At 36.2% G+C, this 17739-nt stretch overlaps 1 protein-coding gene across 6 annotated transcripts in view; it reads right to left on the bottom strand.

Annotated features, from left to right (window-relative positions):
- The window catches only part of LOC134675427 (solute carrier family 41 member 2), a 117536-nt gene that overhangs the window by 43896 nt on the left and 55901 nt on the right, over positions 1–17739 (bottom strand). For 5 of the 6 annotated variants that reach the window (XM_063533686.1, XM_063533685.1, XM_063533683.1 and 2 more), the window contains one exon: positions 15120–15212. In XM_063533686.1, the coding sequence (XP_063389756.1) occupies positions 15120–15210 (91 nt within the window). In that variant the 5' untranslated portion in view covers positions 15211–15212. Of the gene's footprint in view, positions 1–14196; positions 14237–15119; positions 15213–17739 lie in introns of those variants that run through there. The other variant, XM_063533689.1, reaches the window with a different exon arrangement.

Consider the following 17739-nt stretch of genomic DNA (forward strand, 5'->3'; position numbering starts at 1 on the left):
AGAAGTTTTCACAGACAATAAAATATGACATTGATACATCAAGGCGGTTTGTTAACAAGGGCCTACCGGGTAAGATATAATATACTACCTATACATAGTATATCATAATATTTTGACATTATGAATAATAATATGAATATAACACGAAAAGCGTAATTTTGAAAAGATTGTGATGGATTGTGGTAGTGGCGCCCCCTACGCAGAGTTTCGTGTAATATTCCCTATTAGACTTGCGAATTCCTACTAATATTATTACGAAAAAAATGTCTCATTATGAATGCACCCTATTCTCATATCATAGTAATATATTATTTTAGGGGCTCGAACTCGTCATTAAGATAAAGTAATTTATGCCGCCGATAACAAAGAAATGTACAATTAGCGCCTAAGATATGTAACAATCATGTACGTATTTCAATCACTCCGGGGAAAAAAAAGAAGAACATGAAATATGACTATTAAATTGTATTTCTACCATTACACGCAGAAATATAGCCGGTCAAATAACTATATTTGTTAGTAGAATAAGGCGTGAAATTCAAATTTTCTATGGGACGATAACTCGATAACCCCTTGGCGCCTATTTTTTTTATTTGCCGCTTTTTTCTACTGACGGAAATGGCTAGACAGACTTTAAATGCATATCGGACATCTTTGCTTATTGTACATCATAAGCATAACATAATGAACGAAGTGAACGACATTTTACGGAAGTGGCATTCGAACTATGAAAGCCTGATCTTGATCTGTATGATATTACTTGTAAGTACAGATGTGTTAGTTCCGAATTTTTTCCAAAAAAATGGAAAAGTTGTCGGAAACTTCAGAAAAATTTCAAACGACACAATTTTCTTTTTAGTATGTAGAAATTTCGAAATTTCGTATATTGATGCGATAGTACACTGTAGTAATATCGGATCAAGAATTAATTTTGACGTTCGAATGCTGCTCCGAGAATTGAGTCATGTAGTTCAATAAACTTTCATTGTTTTCCTTCTAACCATATTATAATATTTATAATTTTAATGACGTTTTTAGGGTTCCGTACCCAAAGGGTAAAACGGGACCCTATTACTAAGACTTCGCTGTCCGTCCGTCCGTCCGTCCGTCCGTCTGTCACCAGGCTGTATCTTACGAACCGTGATAGCTAGACAGTTGAAATTTTCACAGATGATGTATTTCTGTTGCCGCTATAACAACAAATACTAAAAACAGAATAAAATAAAGGTTTTAGTGGGGCTCCCATACAGCAAACGTGATGTTTGACCAAAGTTAAGCAACGTCGGGACTGGTCAGTACTTGGATGGGTGACCGTTTTTAGGGTTCCGTACCCAAAGGGTAAAACGGGACCCTATTACTAAGACTTCGCTGTCCGTCCGTCCGTCCGTCCGTCTGTCACCAGGCTGTATCTCACGAACCGTGATAGCTAGACAGGTGAAATTTTCACAGATGATGTATTTCTGTTGCCGCTATAACAACAAATACTAAAAACAGAATAAAATAAAGATTTAAATGGGGCTTCCATACAACAAACGTGATTTTTGACCAAAGTTAAGCAACGTCGGGAGTGGTCAGTACTTGGATGGGTGACCGTTTCTTTTTTGCTTTTTTTGCATTATGGTACGGAACCCTTCGTGCGCGAGTCCGACTCGCACTTGCCCGGTTTTTTTTTTGCTTTTTTTTGTTTTTTTTTGCATTATGGTACGGAACCCTTCGTGCGCGAGTCCGACTCGCACTTGCCCGGTTTTTTCAATACGTCTACACTTAAACTATTTTAAGCCTACCTAGTTTATGTATGTATCATCTAAATCATCTTCCTTGCGTTCGGCATGTTGAGGTCCGCTTGGCAACTAATCCCGCGATTATTTTTTACGAAAGCGACTACCATCTGACTGTTTTAATTACATCCATTTTTTCCACGTAATTACGAGTGTGAAGTATTTTTCACCCTAATCTAATGAGATTATTACTGATTGTTGATGCGCCTTAAGGAAAACGTAGTAGTTTCGACGATAATCGCTAGATGTCGCTAGTGGTAGATGCTAGTGCGCATAATCTTATAATTAATATAAAAAATCTTAAAGTAGACGAAAGTTTGGTATTATTATATAAAAAACGGTTAAATCATCATTTTCAAATCAATGTTTGTAGAAACTAATCAAAATTGTTTAAACAAAAAATATATTAGTAGGTAAGCCAGGAATTGTACAAACAAGTAAGTACTTACATGGGCCACCTAAATAACATTACATACGTCATGCCTACTGATTATATTCATAGGTACCTACTATAATATAATAATAAAACAATAATACATTACTTACATATCGTTTTAAGTAGGCGTTCGGTTTTTTTTATCACAGCCCAGTATTTAGTCCAATAGCCTACTCTAGTTCATTTTAAATTCCATCAACTCTCAATAGTCCTTACACCCTGGCGAGTGCTGTCTCTGCGTGTATCCCATGACTCATGACCGCCAGGATGTAAGTACTATTGAGAGTTGATGGAATCTAAAATGAGCTAAACTATTGGGTATGTGATAAGTTAATATAAATTACATAGTTATAGGTATATATTTATCACTATTAAGTAAATATAAAACATTAGATTAGCTTACAAATAATAATACAAACTATCTCTAAACTAAATAAACTTAAAATAAAAAGCCTATAAATAAAAAACGTCCCCCAAGTCACTGCCGATGGGCAGTGTGCCCAGAAGGCTGGCCGCATTGCCACGTTGTATGGCAATACTTATGCGTTGAGCAAAATACTGGCCAGCCCTCTGGTCTCCTGCGGCATCTATAAGGCGCTCCGCTAAGGCCCTGTATATACGGCGCGCGCTTGGCCCCCACGGCCCCAGCGTTTCGACCCCAAACGCCTCAAAAATATAACTACTGCCAAGGGTGGCATATTTGCGGCGTTTGAGGTCTTCTGCCATGGACGCGGCATGACCAGCATCTCTGCTGGTGCCCGGAAGGTGGGACGGCGCGAGGGTGTCAACACATGTGGCATCCCAGACTAGAGGCCGTCCCATAGTTATAGTGTTTAGCTTTCAAATAGAGCTCGACGGCTAATCCTATTGTCTATTGTTCAGTAAAACCGCTCATGCCACGTGCCACAACCACCTGCATAAAAAATACGTACTTTGGTTACTGAATGCCGGCGAGTCAAACGCTACAGAACCAGTCTAAAATGTGTCATCGAGATGCGTAACAAAGGCGCGTTATCGGAGAGCGCACCTACACTGGTTTTTTGAGCGTTGGACTAGCCCGCGCTCAGGTGCCAAATAGAATAATGAAGACCCTTTTTTGCAGGTAAGTAGCACGTGCGGTTTTACTTAACAATATACAATAGGATTAGCCGTTGAGCTCTATTTGAAAGCTACACACTATAGTAAAGGAGCCCACAGATTACCAGTTTAGATTACAGCCTGTCAGTTGTTCGGTGCTGTCAAGTTTTGCGTTTAACTGACAGGCCGATATTGACTGGTAATCAGTGGGCCCCTTAAGGCACCATTGTATAAAGGGACCCACTGATTAACAGTCCGCCGGACGGTATCGGCCTGTCAGTTGTTCGGAGCTGTCAAAATTTTGTTCTAACTGACAGGCCGATACCGTCCGGCGGACTGTTAATCAATGGGTCCCTTTAGGGTTAACCTGTAAGGATAGTTGCTAAGTAACAATAAATAAAAAAATAAAACCAAACGCCTGCTTAATGAAGGAACAATGGTTCCTTGATGGGTAAAGACAAGTAATCAATTAGAAAAAGACTTTCAAACTATGTACTTAATGACACTAATCATTACAAATTAATCTAATATTATCAACTTAATAAAATTTCTATGTAATCTATAATCTACCACTATCTGGGGATTAATGCATTTTTAGTCGAGTAACGAGATCATTGGATGATGGATAGGTATCGAGATAGAAGGGGATTAATAGGTATTATTGAGGACACATCAAATCATGATAATATCACAATATTGTAGAATCTATTTCAATCGGCACCTAAGTGAGATACCACGCGCAACGTACCTACCTACTCGTATCGTATATATTAGTATTACAATAGATACAGACTTATGGTATTATTCATACTCGTAAATTCATAAACGTTTGTCAAATCATTTGATATTTACCGATATGGTTTATAGTTTCCTTTCTGGATTGGAAGGTTCGATGGAAGTCGTGGTGAACAGCCGGGACAATAACTTATAGCGGAGAAATGCTGCCAGCATCCTCGACATCATAGTTTTAATACGACTGTCCAAAAAAAAAGTATTGTTTTTGTTTAGTAGTAATTTGTTTATTTTAAATTAGTTTTAGATAAGTCTACTACTAGATAAGTCTAAGATAAGTCTAGTTAGATATTTATTATCTTATAATAAATATATTCTTTTATCTTATAAGGAACCATAGGTTTTATTATATCACTGTATAATTGGGATTGTTATTGTTTTACTTAGGTAAACAAAGGATTAATTTTGAATGGAAAAGTGTGTTTCATAACATAGATACTTAACAATATACATAGTTAGATTATCCTAGTTGGTAGAAAAAAATACTATTTTTATTTCGGAGTTCGGACAATTTATCGCAAAAATAAATATAGTATGGATCATGACACAATTTTTTAACAATTTTAAACTGCAATTTTTGAGTATAAGCTGGAAATTTTATAAAGATACTGTGTACATAATATGGGTTTAATAAATATTGTCCTATTTTGAGGCATAAATAACTTTTGATGGTTTTGCGATCACTGATTATAAACTAAGTAATTTGAAACCATATGCTGGACTAGTCATGTATTCAAATCACTTTTTATCATACAAATGTTATCGACTGTTTCCATCCTAAATCATCATCATATATATAAAATTGAAAAACCAGAACGGGATAAAAAACCAGCGAAGAAGAGAGATGGCGCCTTACAAATTTCTAAAAAAGTTTTTGACACGTATCTCGAATACAACGCACGTATGATAAGAAAAAACTGTTTAAATCTATTATCTACATATAGGAATAAAACTAGAACATAAAAACTATCGCTTTCTATGCGTATTTAATTTACAATAAGTAAAAGAAATTTTCATAACAATCTTGATTTTACTATATTCGCCCATTTTCGGCAACTCTCGGTTGTTTTCGTTTGGTGGTGCTACAGCCTAGACCAAATTATCCGTAAGTTAAAGTAACCTAAATTATGTTTGTCATGTTGGTATACAGGTATTTCTGAGTTTTTTTACACGAAGTAAAATAAAAAGTGCTGCCAACCTCAACCTTAGTCCATAGCCCATACGAGTGCCTTATGCCATTTATGACATGACATATCAATCAAATTAATATTATCGTATGATTATCGTGTTAATAATTTGTATTTTATTGTTTTAAATTTCTTTTTGAGTTATATTATTCAGATTGACTTTCACGGCTTCCGAGATGGGCCAGAGAACCCATCAGTTTAAGGGATGGTGCCCGTAATAATGTGTGTGTGATAATTATACTTTAATGACTTTACAGATATAACCAATTCGGGAACTGTTTTCTCGCGTAATACGATGCGACTCGACCAGGTAGGATTTTTTCTTCTTGCTGAACAGTCACCATCAGATATATCGGAACGGGTGAGGTGAGGTGTTCACAAATATCTGAACAATGTAAATTATAATGTAGTTAAAGTGCATGCTCAGATATTTTGGAGCTCAAGGGTTGCTCAAGATCTGATCAACCTCGGCCATGGCGACTGGCGAGAGCTATCGCAAGACCGGGAAACATGGTGTGATTTGGTGTCGGAAGCCAGGACTCATTTTCGGTCGTTGCGTCACCGTAGCCGTCGTAAGTAATGTCAATATCCAGACAGGGAAATGGGGACTATTTACATTTGTATGAAAATGCGATTTATGGGCGGTGGTCGTACATATTCGTCTTAAGAGCCAACAGGAGTGGTCATTTCTCCATACAAACGTAGTCCTCGTTTTCCTCCGTGGTTTTTGAAGCTAGAGCAATGATTTTTTCAACACAGATTAATATTGTCAATATCTGTGTCGGACCGTTTTGCTTTTTTTTATATATTTGTTTTTTAAGGCGCTAGAGCCCTTCAAAAATGGCCAAAATGGCCTAATTGACTATGCCGCAATGAGAGGCGTGGTATTCAAAACTGATATCAATTAGCCAAAAAAGCAAAACGGTCCGACACAGATAATTTCATAATCATTTAGATTTCCAAATTTGGTTACGATTGGTTAAGTTTTGGAGGAGGAAAAAGAGGACTACGAAACCTCGATTTTTGTCATTTTTACGCAGGATTTTTCGCCTCAGCTGCAGTTGTCCCTACCGCACTAATTTTAGGGGCGGAGTCAAGTTTCTAAATACGTACACAGCCAGAAAAGTGATGGGAAATAGTCGACATTTAATGTCGATAATCTAGTGATGTAAGAAGTTATCGATAAACCGTCTTGTGTGAAAATATCTAGATCCTCCTAAGACACAAGGGGTTTTGCGTTGAGAGGGAACACATTTTTGTAGTTACATAGGTACAATCTATTTTGAACTTTTTGATTCTAATATTTCAAATTAGAAATCAAAATCAAAAATATTTTATTGCATGGTTATGGGTTTACAAAATTTTTAGGTACAGTCACGCTCCGTAATTGTCGAGCAATTTAAGGTCCTAGCTAGGGAATGCAATCTCGCACCAAAATTGGCGATTCGAGATCTCGCACAAAAAATCCGAATCGAGATTGGGTGTTTCGAGATCTCGACAGTCAGATTTTCGGGATCGAGATTAATATCTCGACGAGATCGAATTTGACAAATTAACTAAAAATGTGTTATTTTAATCAATAATCTCTAAGAATTCCATAGATATAGACATCGTAAAATCGGGCGTATCGAGATATTCCTAGGAATATAATGAAACGCCGACATTTCATGATCTGCCTAGCGAACACCAGCCATTTTGCGCAAACCTCAAGGTGTGGTATTCTGATATTCCTATAGTCTATAGGCTAATTAAACAAAAGTCGTCTCCTTCACGATTTTCGTCGACATCTCTTCTAAATACCTAAAACTGGTATGGACGTGTTCCTCCTGGTCTCCAGAATATGAATAAACCGGTTTTTATTTTATGGAGGGGGGGGGGGGGGGGGACGTGTCGAAAAAAAGGAAGGAAAAAGTGGGCGGCCGACCAGCATTGATATTTGTTCACGTCTTTAGTCCTATGGGACCGATCGGTTCGTGTGAGATGTCGTTTGAAAGAGTATTAAACGTGCAATTATTGTTTTATAATAACCGTAGTCATGACTGTAGTCATTTACAAAATATTTAAAATATATGATTTTTTACCGTGCATGGATGGCATAAGTACTGACAAAACATGCGTCTAACTCAATAAATTATAACTTTATCGCAATTAATGTTATTATAAAATATACGAAAAATTTCATTAGCTTTCCAAAAACATAAGTTTTATTGATGTATGATATTATACATATAACAAAGTAATGATGAATTTTGTTCCGTCACGTAAATGGCGGGCGACCGACCTCAACTGATCATTATTTCTCGGGTTCTATTTTACTGATCAATTGGTGATGCATACCATTAGAAAGAATATTAAACATACTATAATTGGTTTCTAATAACCGTAGTCATAACTGTAGTCATTTACAAAATCATTGAAAATATGTATATGATTTCTCGATCAATTATTTTACAATGCGCCCGCTATGAAGCTAGGAATATCAAAGAATGCATTGCTCTGATGGATCTGCCGTCTCTTTCATAAGGAAGATCGTGATATGCCTGGGTTAATATTAGATCAGGAAATGGTGGCGTTTCATGATACGCCAAGGATTACGATTTTTCGATATGCCGCCGACATACTACTTATTTAAGGTACCTCATGTTATATTTTGAAAATAACAACAACAAATTAAATATTTAACATAAAATCAATTTTAATTTTTACTTTACTTCTATGAAATGCTATCGATGTTAAACCATTATTTACCTTTACTTAGAAACTGCGTAACAATAATAGAGCTAAAGCCGGACACATAATAGCACTGCCTGAACAACATGAATCTAAGGTCATATATTACTTAAAACAAAGTATTTCACTTTCAGTCTTGTTCGAGATCTCGAATATATTAATCGAGATCTCGACCGAGATTGCATATATCGAGATTTCCTGTCAACTAGGTTAAATTTCGAAAATACGTGCGAGATCTAGCGAGATCTCGAAATTGCGAGATCTAGATAGCATTCCCTAGTCCTAGCTGAATTGGTTGTTTCATACACTTACTCTTACTCTATAGAATGTCCAATCCTGCCTTACAAAGACGTTAATATTTATATTTGTCATGTCTATACTTCGTTTCTGAGCATTATTGAAAAAAAAAAACTTACTTGATACTAGTATTAACCACTAAGTACATAAATAGGGTAATTCGCCAGTAACAGGCCACTATTAGTAACTGGCCACGCCAAACCAAAAATGAATTCTATTCACCTATAAATAGAATTCATTTTAATATAAGGTGGCCAGTTATTGAAACCTTATACCTACTAAAATGAATTCAGTATAGAGGTGAATAGAATTCATTTTTAGTTTAGGGCGGCCAGTTACTGGCGAATTACCCTATTCGATATCGAGTTCCGTAAACGTAAGCCGGGTAAGGGGTCATCCATTAATTACATCACACGTTTAGGGGGAGGGAGGGGTCAAGAAAATGTGACATATTGTGACATGGGGGAGGGGGGAGACACAAACTTTGTGACGTCACTTTAACTTCATCAGTAACCGAAAAATTATTTAGATTATTTTATTCGCTGTACATTAAAATAACAAGTTTTTAAAACGATAATCGTTTTTATTCGTTTAATTTTCTTTCCTAAGCAGTTTTGGGTTATAAAATTACTAATATTTATATCGTCAAAAATATTTTGATAAAATATTAATAATACTTAGGTACTTACTTAATTCTATTTGGCGATTTCGTAGAAAAAATGTGACGTCACACTAGGGGGGAGGGGTTTGCCAAATGTGACCAAGTGTGACAAGGAGGGGGGAGGGGTCAAAAAACCTAGAAATTCGTGTGACGTAATTAATGGATGACCCCTAAGTAAAAAAGTTCAATCGCAATAGGGTAATTCGTCAGTGGCCACCCCAAACCAAAAATTAATTATATTCACCTATAAATAGAATTAATTTTAGTATAAAGTGGCCAGTTATTGAAGTTATTGAAACCTTATACTAAAATGAATTCTGTTTATAGGTGAATAGGATTCATTTTTAGTTTAGGGCGGCCAGTTATTAAAAGTGGCCAGTTACTGGCGAATTACCCTACTTAGTAGTAGCAGTAACAAAAAGTGGCAATGCAAATTGCAATCAGTGAGGTGCGCGCCAGCGCGAGTACGGGCGCGCCGCACGCGTCTGTGTGCGTGCATTACACAATTACACATACAAATACAGTCTCTCACGCCGCGGTTACGCCCCGTCAGAGCGACGGGTATATTCAGCTTGAAATCTCAAAATTGACTTTTAGCTCAGCTCCCGTTTCGTCTTAAGGCGGAAATTATTCTAATGAACGTGTTTGCAATTGGGCTTATAAAAATAAATAATAATTTTGGGTTAGCATTTGAATCACGCATTATAGGGAGGGGCGGGGGGAAGGGTGGCATTTTATAGGGGTTGGTCACCACTTTCAAATGACACCCAATTCGTGTCTACAGTTGCCTCCAGAATCTCGCGAACTAAATTGACAGGTCAATATGCACAAATGATACCACAGTTTGGCCAGTGCTGTGCATATCGATATTTTCTAAAAAGTTTGAATTAGAGAATATCGCGAAAATTCCCCGCTAGGGGCGCTACTGTTGCGCGGTCAGTTAAAATGTATCTTTAAGTAATTTAAGTTATTTTACAAATGTTACTTGGTATTTAGAAAATTACGCAATTGAATAGTAGAGACAAGGATATTGGATAACCATATTGTAATAATATTTTATTTTATTTATTTTGTTTTATTTGTTAGGAAAACTTACAGCTAGAATAACAAGTTAGGTGATAACATAGAAACAAAGATTTTGGCTCAAAATACAAAAAAAGGCCGGTCCAGACGGGGAAATGTGATTAATTTCTCATTTCATTTGTGTCATCTACCGGCCACATGTATAAAATTAAATCACCAATTTTAGATTTATGGCGACAACCGAGCTCTTAAATAAACAACTTGCCCACAAACCTGCATACTAACATAGAAATTTGTTAGTTTCGCATCCGCACCTCCTGATTTGATCGGTAACGTCACATCACAATCTTACAATTGAATCAACCACTTTTCTCGTCACATTCATATAAATCGAAATCGGTTGTGACCCCTTTATAATTATGACTTGGGTAGTAATTGCAATAACTTACCTACTTATCGATATCATTTTATCGACATATACCCGTGACTATTTTTTCTTTGCTATTCCTGGTATCATTTTATTTGTCAAACTCATGTTAATTTAGTTCGCGCGTTTCTGGAGGCGACCTTAGGAGATTTTTTTATGCGAGTTTGAAGTTGCGTTCACAACACACCTGACTCGCTGTCAAAAACGAAATACAGTGGTCAAAAACATGTATACGGACATAGTGCTCAAAAATATGTATACAAAATTCAAAATTGGTTTCCCTTTCGTATGCTTTGGTTGTATTATTGAACATAACCTCAACAAATAAAAAAAAATATTTTCGTGGTAACTATTGATTTCCTAACTTTGGGGATGGGTTCGGGGGGGGGGTCCTACTCCCTCCCCCCTCCCTATAATGCGTAATTCAAATGCAACCCCATAATTTTATGTTGAAACAAGTTTTAAATAAATACCTACGTAGATGAAAAAATACAATCTTGCATTTTATCAAATCACATAATTTTTTGAGAAATTTGCGAAGTAAGTTATCCAAATATCGGTTACAAATAAGAAGTCCCTATCACAGTTATAAACCCTGGCAGGGTTCAATTCAATACATAATAATATCGGTATTTAAGTAAACATAAGACAAACTCTTTATTTCATTTACGCGAGCGGAGCTGCGGGCCCGTCTAGTTATAAATAAAATAAATTTCTAGTTTAACTCTAGTTTTAATATTGTATCCAATGTAAGTAATAAAATAAACGAAGTAAGTAATTAAAATTATTATCATCAGTATCATCACTTAATGAGGCCTATCCCAAAAAATACTAATAAATCAAGTTTATTGCGTTAATCGGGTGTTAGTGGCTTCCTTGATTAAATTGATTGATTGTTTCTAATTGCTAATTAAATTCTGATTTGTTATAAAAAAAATGATATCAGATAAACGAGTGCTATCCGGTACTGAAAAGTTGAAATTTATATCTACACGATTACATAAAGTTTTAATAGAAAACTAAACGAAAAGGCGCCTATTTTGGGTACAGTCGCCATCAGATATATCGGAGCGGCCAAGGTGTTCACAATATCTGAACAAGCACTCTAACGCCCTGACAATAGAGGCGTACTCATATTTGTGAGCACCTTGGCCGCTCCGATATATCTGATGGCGACTGTACTACCACAACAAGCGATCGATGCCATCGATAGAAAATGTCAACGGCTTTTTCCTTCATATTTCCTCATGTTATTTAGCTAGCTAGCGGAGGAAATTATCTCTTACTGTACACATAACTAATACCCCCAATTAGTACTAATCCAGCGTCTGCCAATATGTGTACACAGTTTGAGACAGTTGTGCAAACTTGTAACATAATCATATTGAAATATTAAAGGAATGTCTAGTAAATTAGGTATATTATACGATACAGTGTAGTTTAATTATTTGGAAACCTGCCTAAAAATAAAAGCTTGTTAATTAAATAAATACATTCATACCAACGTCACGATATTGCCACGAATTTTAATGAATTTAAACGAATTTTAAAATATATTTTCGACAGAAATGCAATCCCTGAAAAGTCAAACATTTTCATAAACGTGCGAATAGTTTGTTTTTCATTTTCTTTTTTGAAACCGACGATTATCAATCGGGAGTGCGCTAAACCTTTATTCATAGAGCAGTACAATCAAAGAATATAATTAATTTCCGTATCATTTCTTACTATGACACAGTATCAATCAATATGAAAGTCGCTATCGCTAGGGACCTCCCCCATACTATTATCGCTGTAACAAGGTACGGAATTGTACTGAAATTAAATTCATTGAGCATATAATAACCACCTTAAACTAGAAAATACTAATCATGCCATATCTGGTGGATAATGGCTAAAGCCCTACATTGTCATATTTTGCACTGATTACAGCAGTACGGTGTTACATATGTCTAAAATGAATACATTTTCGTGGAAACCTTTGCGTTATCAGACAGTGGATAAGCGGATTATTTAATTTATTTATATTTGTTTTTGGTTTCATAATAAACAGCTTAAGGTTAAAAGTACCGTTGATCTTTTTTTAATAGGTGCTTAAACAAAATGTTGTTATATAACTTGCTGGTTACATATCAGAATACCGAAAATCGATTTACCTACTGTTGAATCACCTATGCTCGTTTCACCTATTTTTTTAAATACCTAATGATCAATTAACCTAAGCTCATAACACCTAATGAACGAATTACCTATTGCACGTTTCACCTACAATTGGTCTACCTAAGCTCAGAATACCTATGCTCGATTTACCTAAAGTTGAAACACCTAATACTCGAAATACCTAAAGCTAATATACCTAATACACGAAACACCTAATGTTGATATACCTAATGCACGAAATGCCTAAACTCGGTATACCTAATGATCGAATTGCCTAAAGTTAATATACCTACTGCACGAATTACCTAAAGTCGGTATACCTAATGATCGAATTACCTAAAGTTAACATACCTAATGAACGAAATACCTAAATTCGATACACCTAGTGCACGAAATACCTGAAGTCGATGCACTTAATGAACGAAATATGTACCTAAAATCAAAAATATACCTAATTATTGTTTAGCCAAATCATTCAATTGGCTTATTATTTTTTATTATAATATAAGGTATAGTCATTTGCCAGAGTCGAGATAGGTGCGACGACGAGCAAAGCGAGGAGGAGCGTGTTAGGTTAACTGCGACCAAACAGTGCCAAAACCGACTTTTATTTCATCGTCATGATGTTAACTTACAAAAATTAAGTTTTTGATAAGATAAGGTAAGATAACTAATGTTGGATTAGACTTACAAAATCATTCTACTACTTAAAAAGTAGCGTTTCAAAAAGTGTATTTTTAAGTTGCTATCCAAACAAACAGTTTCTACTGTAAGGTTGGGAAATCATACGATTTATTGGGTGGAGTTGCCACTTGATCATTCGGCAAAATGATATGAATTTTGTACTAGGTATATAGACTTTAGGTATTCCGTGCATTAGGCATATCGACATTAGGTAATTCGTTCAGGAAGTATATCAACTTTAGGTATTTCGTGCGATAGGTTTAACAGTTTTAGGTATTTCGTCCATTAGGTAAATCAAGTTTAGGTACATCGTTCATTAGGTATATCAGCTTTAGGTGTTTCGTCCATTAGGTTATTTGAGCTTAGGTATTATAAACTTAGGTCAGTCAATGTTTAGGTAAAATGATCGATAGGTAATTTAAAAATAGGTGAATCAAGCATAGGTGATTCAACAGTAGGTAAATCGATTTTCGGTATTCTGATATGTAACCAACTTGCTCGTAAACTAAATAGAGCATGAAAAAGATAAAAGCCACTCAACCCGATATTAACTCCATAAACCAGAATAAAACATGCATGTATTTCATCTGACTCTGATTGACACAAACCTCTAGCCGCCCAGAAACCTATAAAAAGGTCTCCTGTTCCATTCTAATTTGAACTTTGTGTTGACAAAATAAAATTTCATTTTGCTTGGCAAGGTTTGACGTATGGGCGGCTAGAGGTTAACCCTGGCAGGGATGTGTGTACTAGGACGAAAAGTTCATCTTATCCTCGGGTTTTGATGGGATGTGGGGTTTCGACCATGGCTATAATGTGACTACAACTTAACGCTATAGTAAAGAGGGTTTGCCGCGTAGCTAGTACTAATAGTTGATCTTATTATCCTAAGGTTTGAAGATATGTGGGGTTTCGACCATGGCTATAACATGACTACAACTTACCGCTAATAGTAAAGATGGGGTTGCCATGTAACTAGAGTGAATGTTTCAGCTCACCCTCGGGTTTTGATGGGATGTAAAGCTTTGACCAAAGGCTTATAATGTGACTACAACTTACCGCTAATAGTAAAGATGGGGTTGCCATGTAACTAGGATTAGGATGAATAGTTCATCTTATTCTCGGGTTTTGATGGGATGTAAAGCTTCGACCAAAGGCTTATAATGTGACTACAACTTACCGCTAATAGTAAAGATGGGATTGCCATGTAACTAGGATGAATGTTTCAGCTCATCCTCGGGGTTTGATGGGATGTAAGGCTTCGACAAAAAGCTTATAATGTGACTACAACTTACCGCTAATAGTAAAGATGGGATTGCCATGTAACTAGGATGAATGTTTCAGCTCATCCTCGGGGTTTGATGGGATGTAAGGCTTCGACAAAAAGCTTATAATGTGACTACAACTTACCGCTAATAGTAAAGATGGGATTGCCATGTAACTAGGATGAATGTTTCAGCTCATCCTCGGGGTTTGATGGGATGTAAGGCTTCGACAAAAAGCTTATAATGTGACTACAACTTACCGCTAATAGTAAAGATGGGATTGCCATGTAACTAGGATGAATGTTTCAGCTCATCCTCGGGGTTTGATGGGATGTAAGGCTTCGACAAAAAGCTTATAATGTGACTACAACTTACCGCTAATAGTAAAGATGGGATTGCCATGTAACTAGGATGAATGTTTCAGCTTATCCTCGGGGTTTGATGGGATGTAAGGCTTCGACAAAAAGCTTATAATGTGACTACAACTTACCGCTAATATAAAGATGGGGTTGCCGTGTAAGTAGGATGAATAGTTCATCTTATCCTCGGGTTTTGATGGGATGTGGGGTTTTGATCATGGCTAGAATGTGACTACAACTTACCGCTAATAGTAAAGATGGGGTTGCCGTTTAGCTGGGGCGAGTAGTCGTCGATCTTATCCACGGGTTTGATGGCATCTGGGGCACCGACCATGCCTGTAAATAAATAGATATGGTGTTTAGAATAAAATACATCGCAATTTGGATGAATGACAAAATGCCTTGCGAAGGCATAGAATTATTTGATCTGAGATAGCGGTGAGTGCTTTTACAGGTATACCGATTATATCATAATACTAAAAATATGTAATAATCCGTGATAAAAGTGACACGTGACACGTGAGTGGGAAAAAGAGACTAAAAAAACGTGATAATGTGTGAGGCGTGCAATTAAGAGTTTATTGTACTATATTGTATTTTTTTGTATTGTTTACGTATATTTTACTTGTACCATGAGTATTTACCTACCTTACTGCTACTAATACCTACTATAAATTTAATGTGAGTATGATTTTGTTTGTAGATTTTGTTCGCTTATGTAGATGTTTGTTTATGTTATTGTCCATTTATTGTAAACTACGTGTATGTGAGGTGTGCAATAAAGAGTATTGTATTGTATTGTATGTTTTGATTTTGACATTTAGTTCTCAATCATACTAAAGCGGCTAACATATTTAAATGAAAGGCATTATACCCAGATAATCTTATAGCATAGCTTAAAAACTCAAAACCAAAACGTATAAAATTATCAAAAAATTTATGTACCTATATGGATAAATGATTTTGTTATTTTTATATCATTTTGATCCATGTTCATTCACTGATATCCATGTGTTAAAATTGTTAAATATGAAACGGTGTCGTCACGCCATCTAGCCGACTGTAGGCTACAGGTGTGTGCGGCATCTATTCGAGAATGACTTTTTCTTGATTTCCGAGGCACGTTTTTTCCTTAGACTTTATTCATCTTATACGAAGTTACATATGTGTCTTTGCTTATAGCACAGGGCGGACACGCCATACATCGAAAATCATTTGCGTTTATATGTGTACACGGCACGTCTGTACACGCGTCATTGTGTGAGTAAGTGGCTTAGGGCTGACTCGTGCGGCGCGCGGGGAAGGCGAAGCCGAGGATTGCCGAGGCCGGCCGAAAGACACGACGAGCGGCCCGCTGCGTTGCATAATTTGACCGAAATACGTAAAAAAACAAAATATAGGTTTATGTTTTATTCGCTCCAATTATTGAATTGGCTTTGTCAGTTTATAGTCCTCCACGTACTTGGACTTTCAACACGCCATTATTAAATGTACCTTATTGTTGATGCCTATTGATTATTTTATATAACATTTTAAGAAATAATTATGTAGATTATTTCTTAAATTCTTAAAATTAAATTAAAAATCAAACGCGAATGTCCCGCGACCAACAAGTTCTTTTTTGTGAAAAGAGTGTTAAACTAAAAATAAAACATTTACGAGGAATATCTGTGTAGAAGGTCTAGTTACCTTAGGTACTTTAAATATTAAATGTTGGCTTAACATTCACAAATTCAACGAACGGGTTTTAATTCATACGATATTATTATTTTTACGCAAAAGTATAGCCTTATTTACTGATACATATTTCGTTTCTGGAAAACTATATTATTATTCATTTCTACAATAAGTAGGTGCCCGTACATCGCACAATACACCGGCATTTTGAACGTTGCGTCATCGCGTCGCGGCGTTGCTAGCCGAACTGAGCGTATGTCAGGAGTCCGTCAGAACTCAGTCGCGGGGCGAGGTAATCCGAGTCGGGGCGGGGCGGTGCGTGTCCGTTCTGTATGATAATACTATTACTTATTCTGTGCTTATAGGAAAGGGTTCGACCGGTTTTACACGAGGTTTTACATAAAAACGCGGTCACCATTTTCTTTTCTGGATATAGACATTAAGGAATAGTTATTTGTACAACAAGAGATCAAAGTTTGATATTTCTTCGAGTGCTTATTTTGAGTCCCGTGCAAGCGAAAGATTCTATAATGAAAGATTCTATAACTCGCTACGCTCGTGAATCTAATTTAGAATCTTGAGCGTAGTAAGGGATTCAAAGCGCACGAAATGTAAATAACTTTGATCTCGTGTAGTACACAAAATTTTTCACCCTAAGCAGTGAGAACATACCTAGAGGGACAGAGATAATAGAACCCAAGTATATCGAACTTGTATTAGACCCCGCATGTTGAAATGACATTTGACTATAAAGGTCACTTGAATGACATTTTGTCTCACTCAGTGAGCAAAATGCGATTTTGCTCACTCATTTTGTCTCACTCAGTGAGCAAAACGCGATTTTGCTCACTGAGTGAGACAAAATGACTCAGTGAGCAAAATCGCATTTTGCTCACTGTTTTTAAGAAGCAAAGTACCCTTGTTCGAGCTGCTGAGGTGAAAAATATTTTATAGTCATCAATTATTGTCTTTAAAGAACAAAGAAACTAAGCGATGTGTTTTTACTATTATAAGATTATGGTTTTTACTCATAATTGGCTATTGTTGTCTATTGTATTGTTGAAGTTGTTCGAAGACTATTTTCCATGATTTTTTCCCGTTACAAAAAGTGAGAAATTTTTTTTGAAAAGGTTTTTAAAGCTGCGACGATTTTGATAGCACACGCAGTGTTATTTAAACGTCATAA

Source organism: Cydia fagiglandana, chromosome 22, assembly GCF_963556715.1.
Source record: "Cydia fagiglandana chromosome 22, ilCydFagi1.1, whole genome shotgun sequence".
In the NCBI taxonomy this organism is placed as follows: Eukaryota; Metazoa; Arthropoda; class Insecta; order Lepidoptera; family Tortricidae; genus Cydia; species Cydia fagiglandana.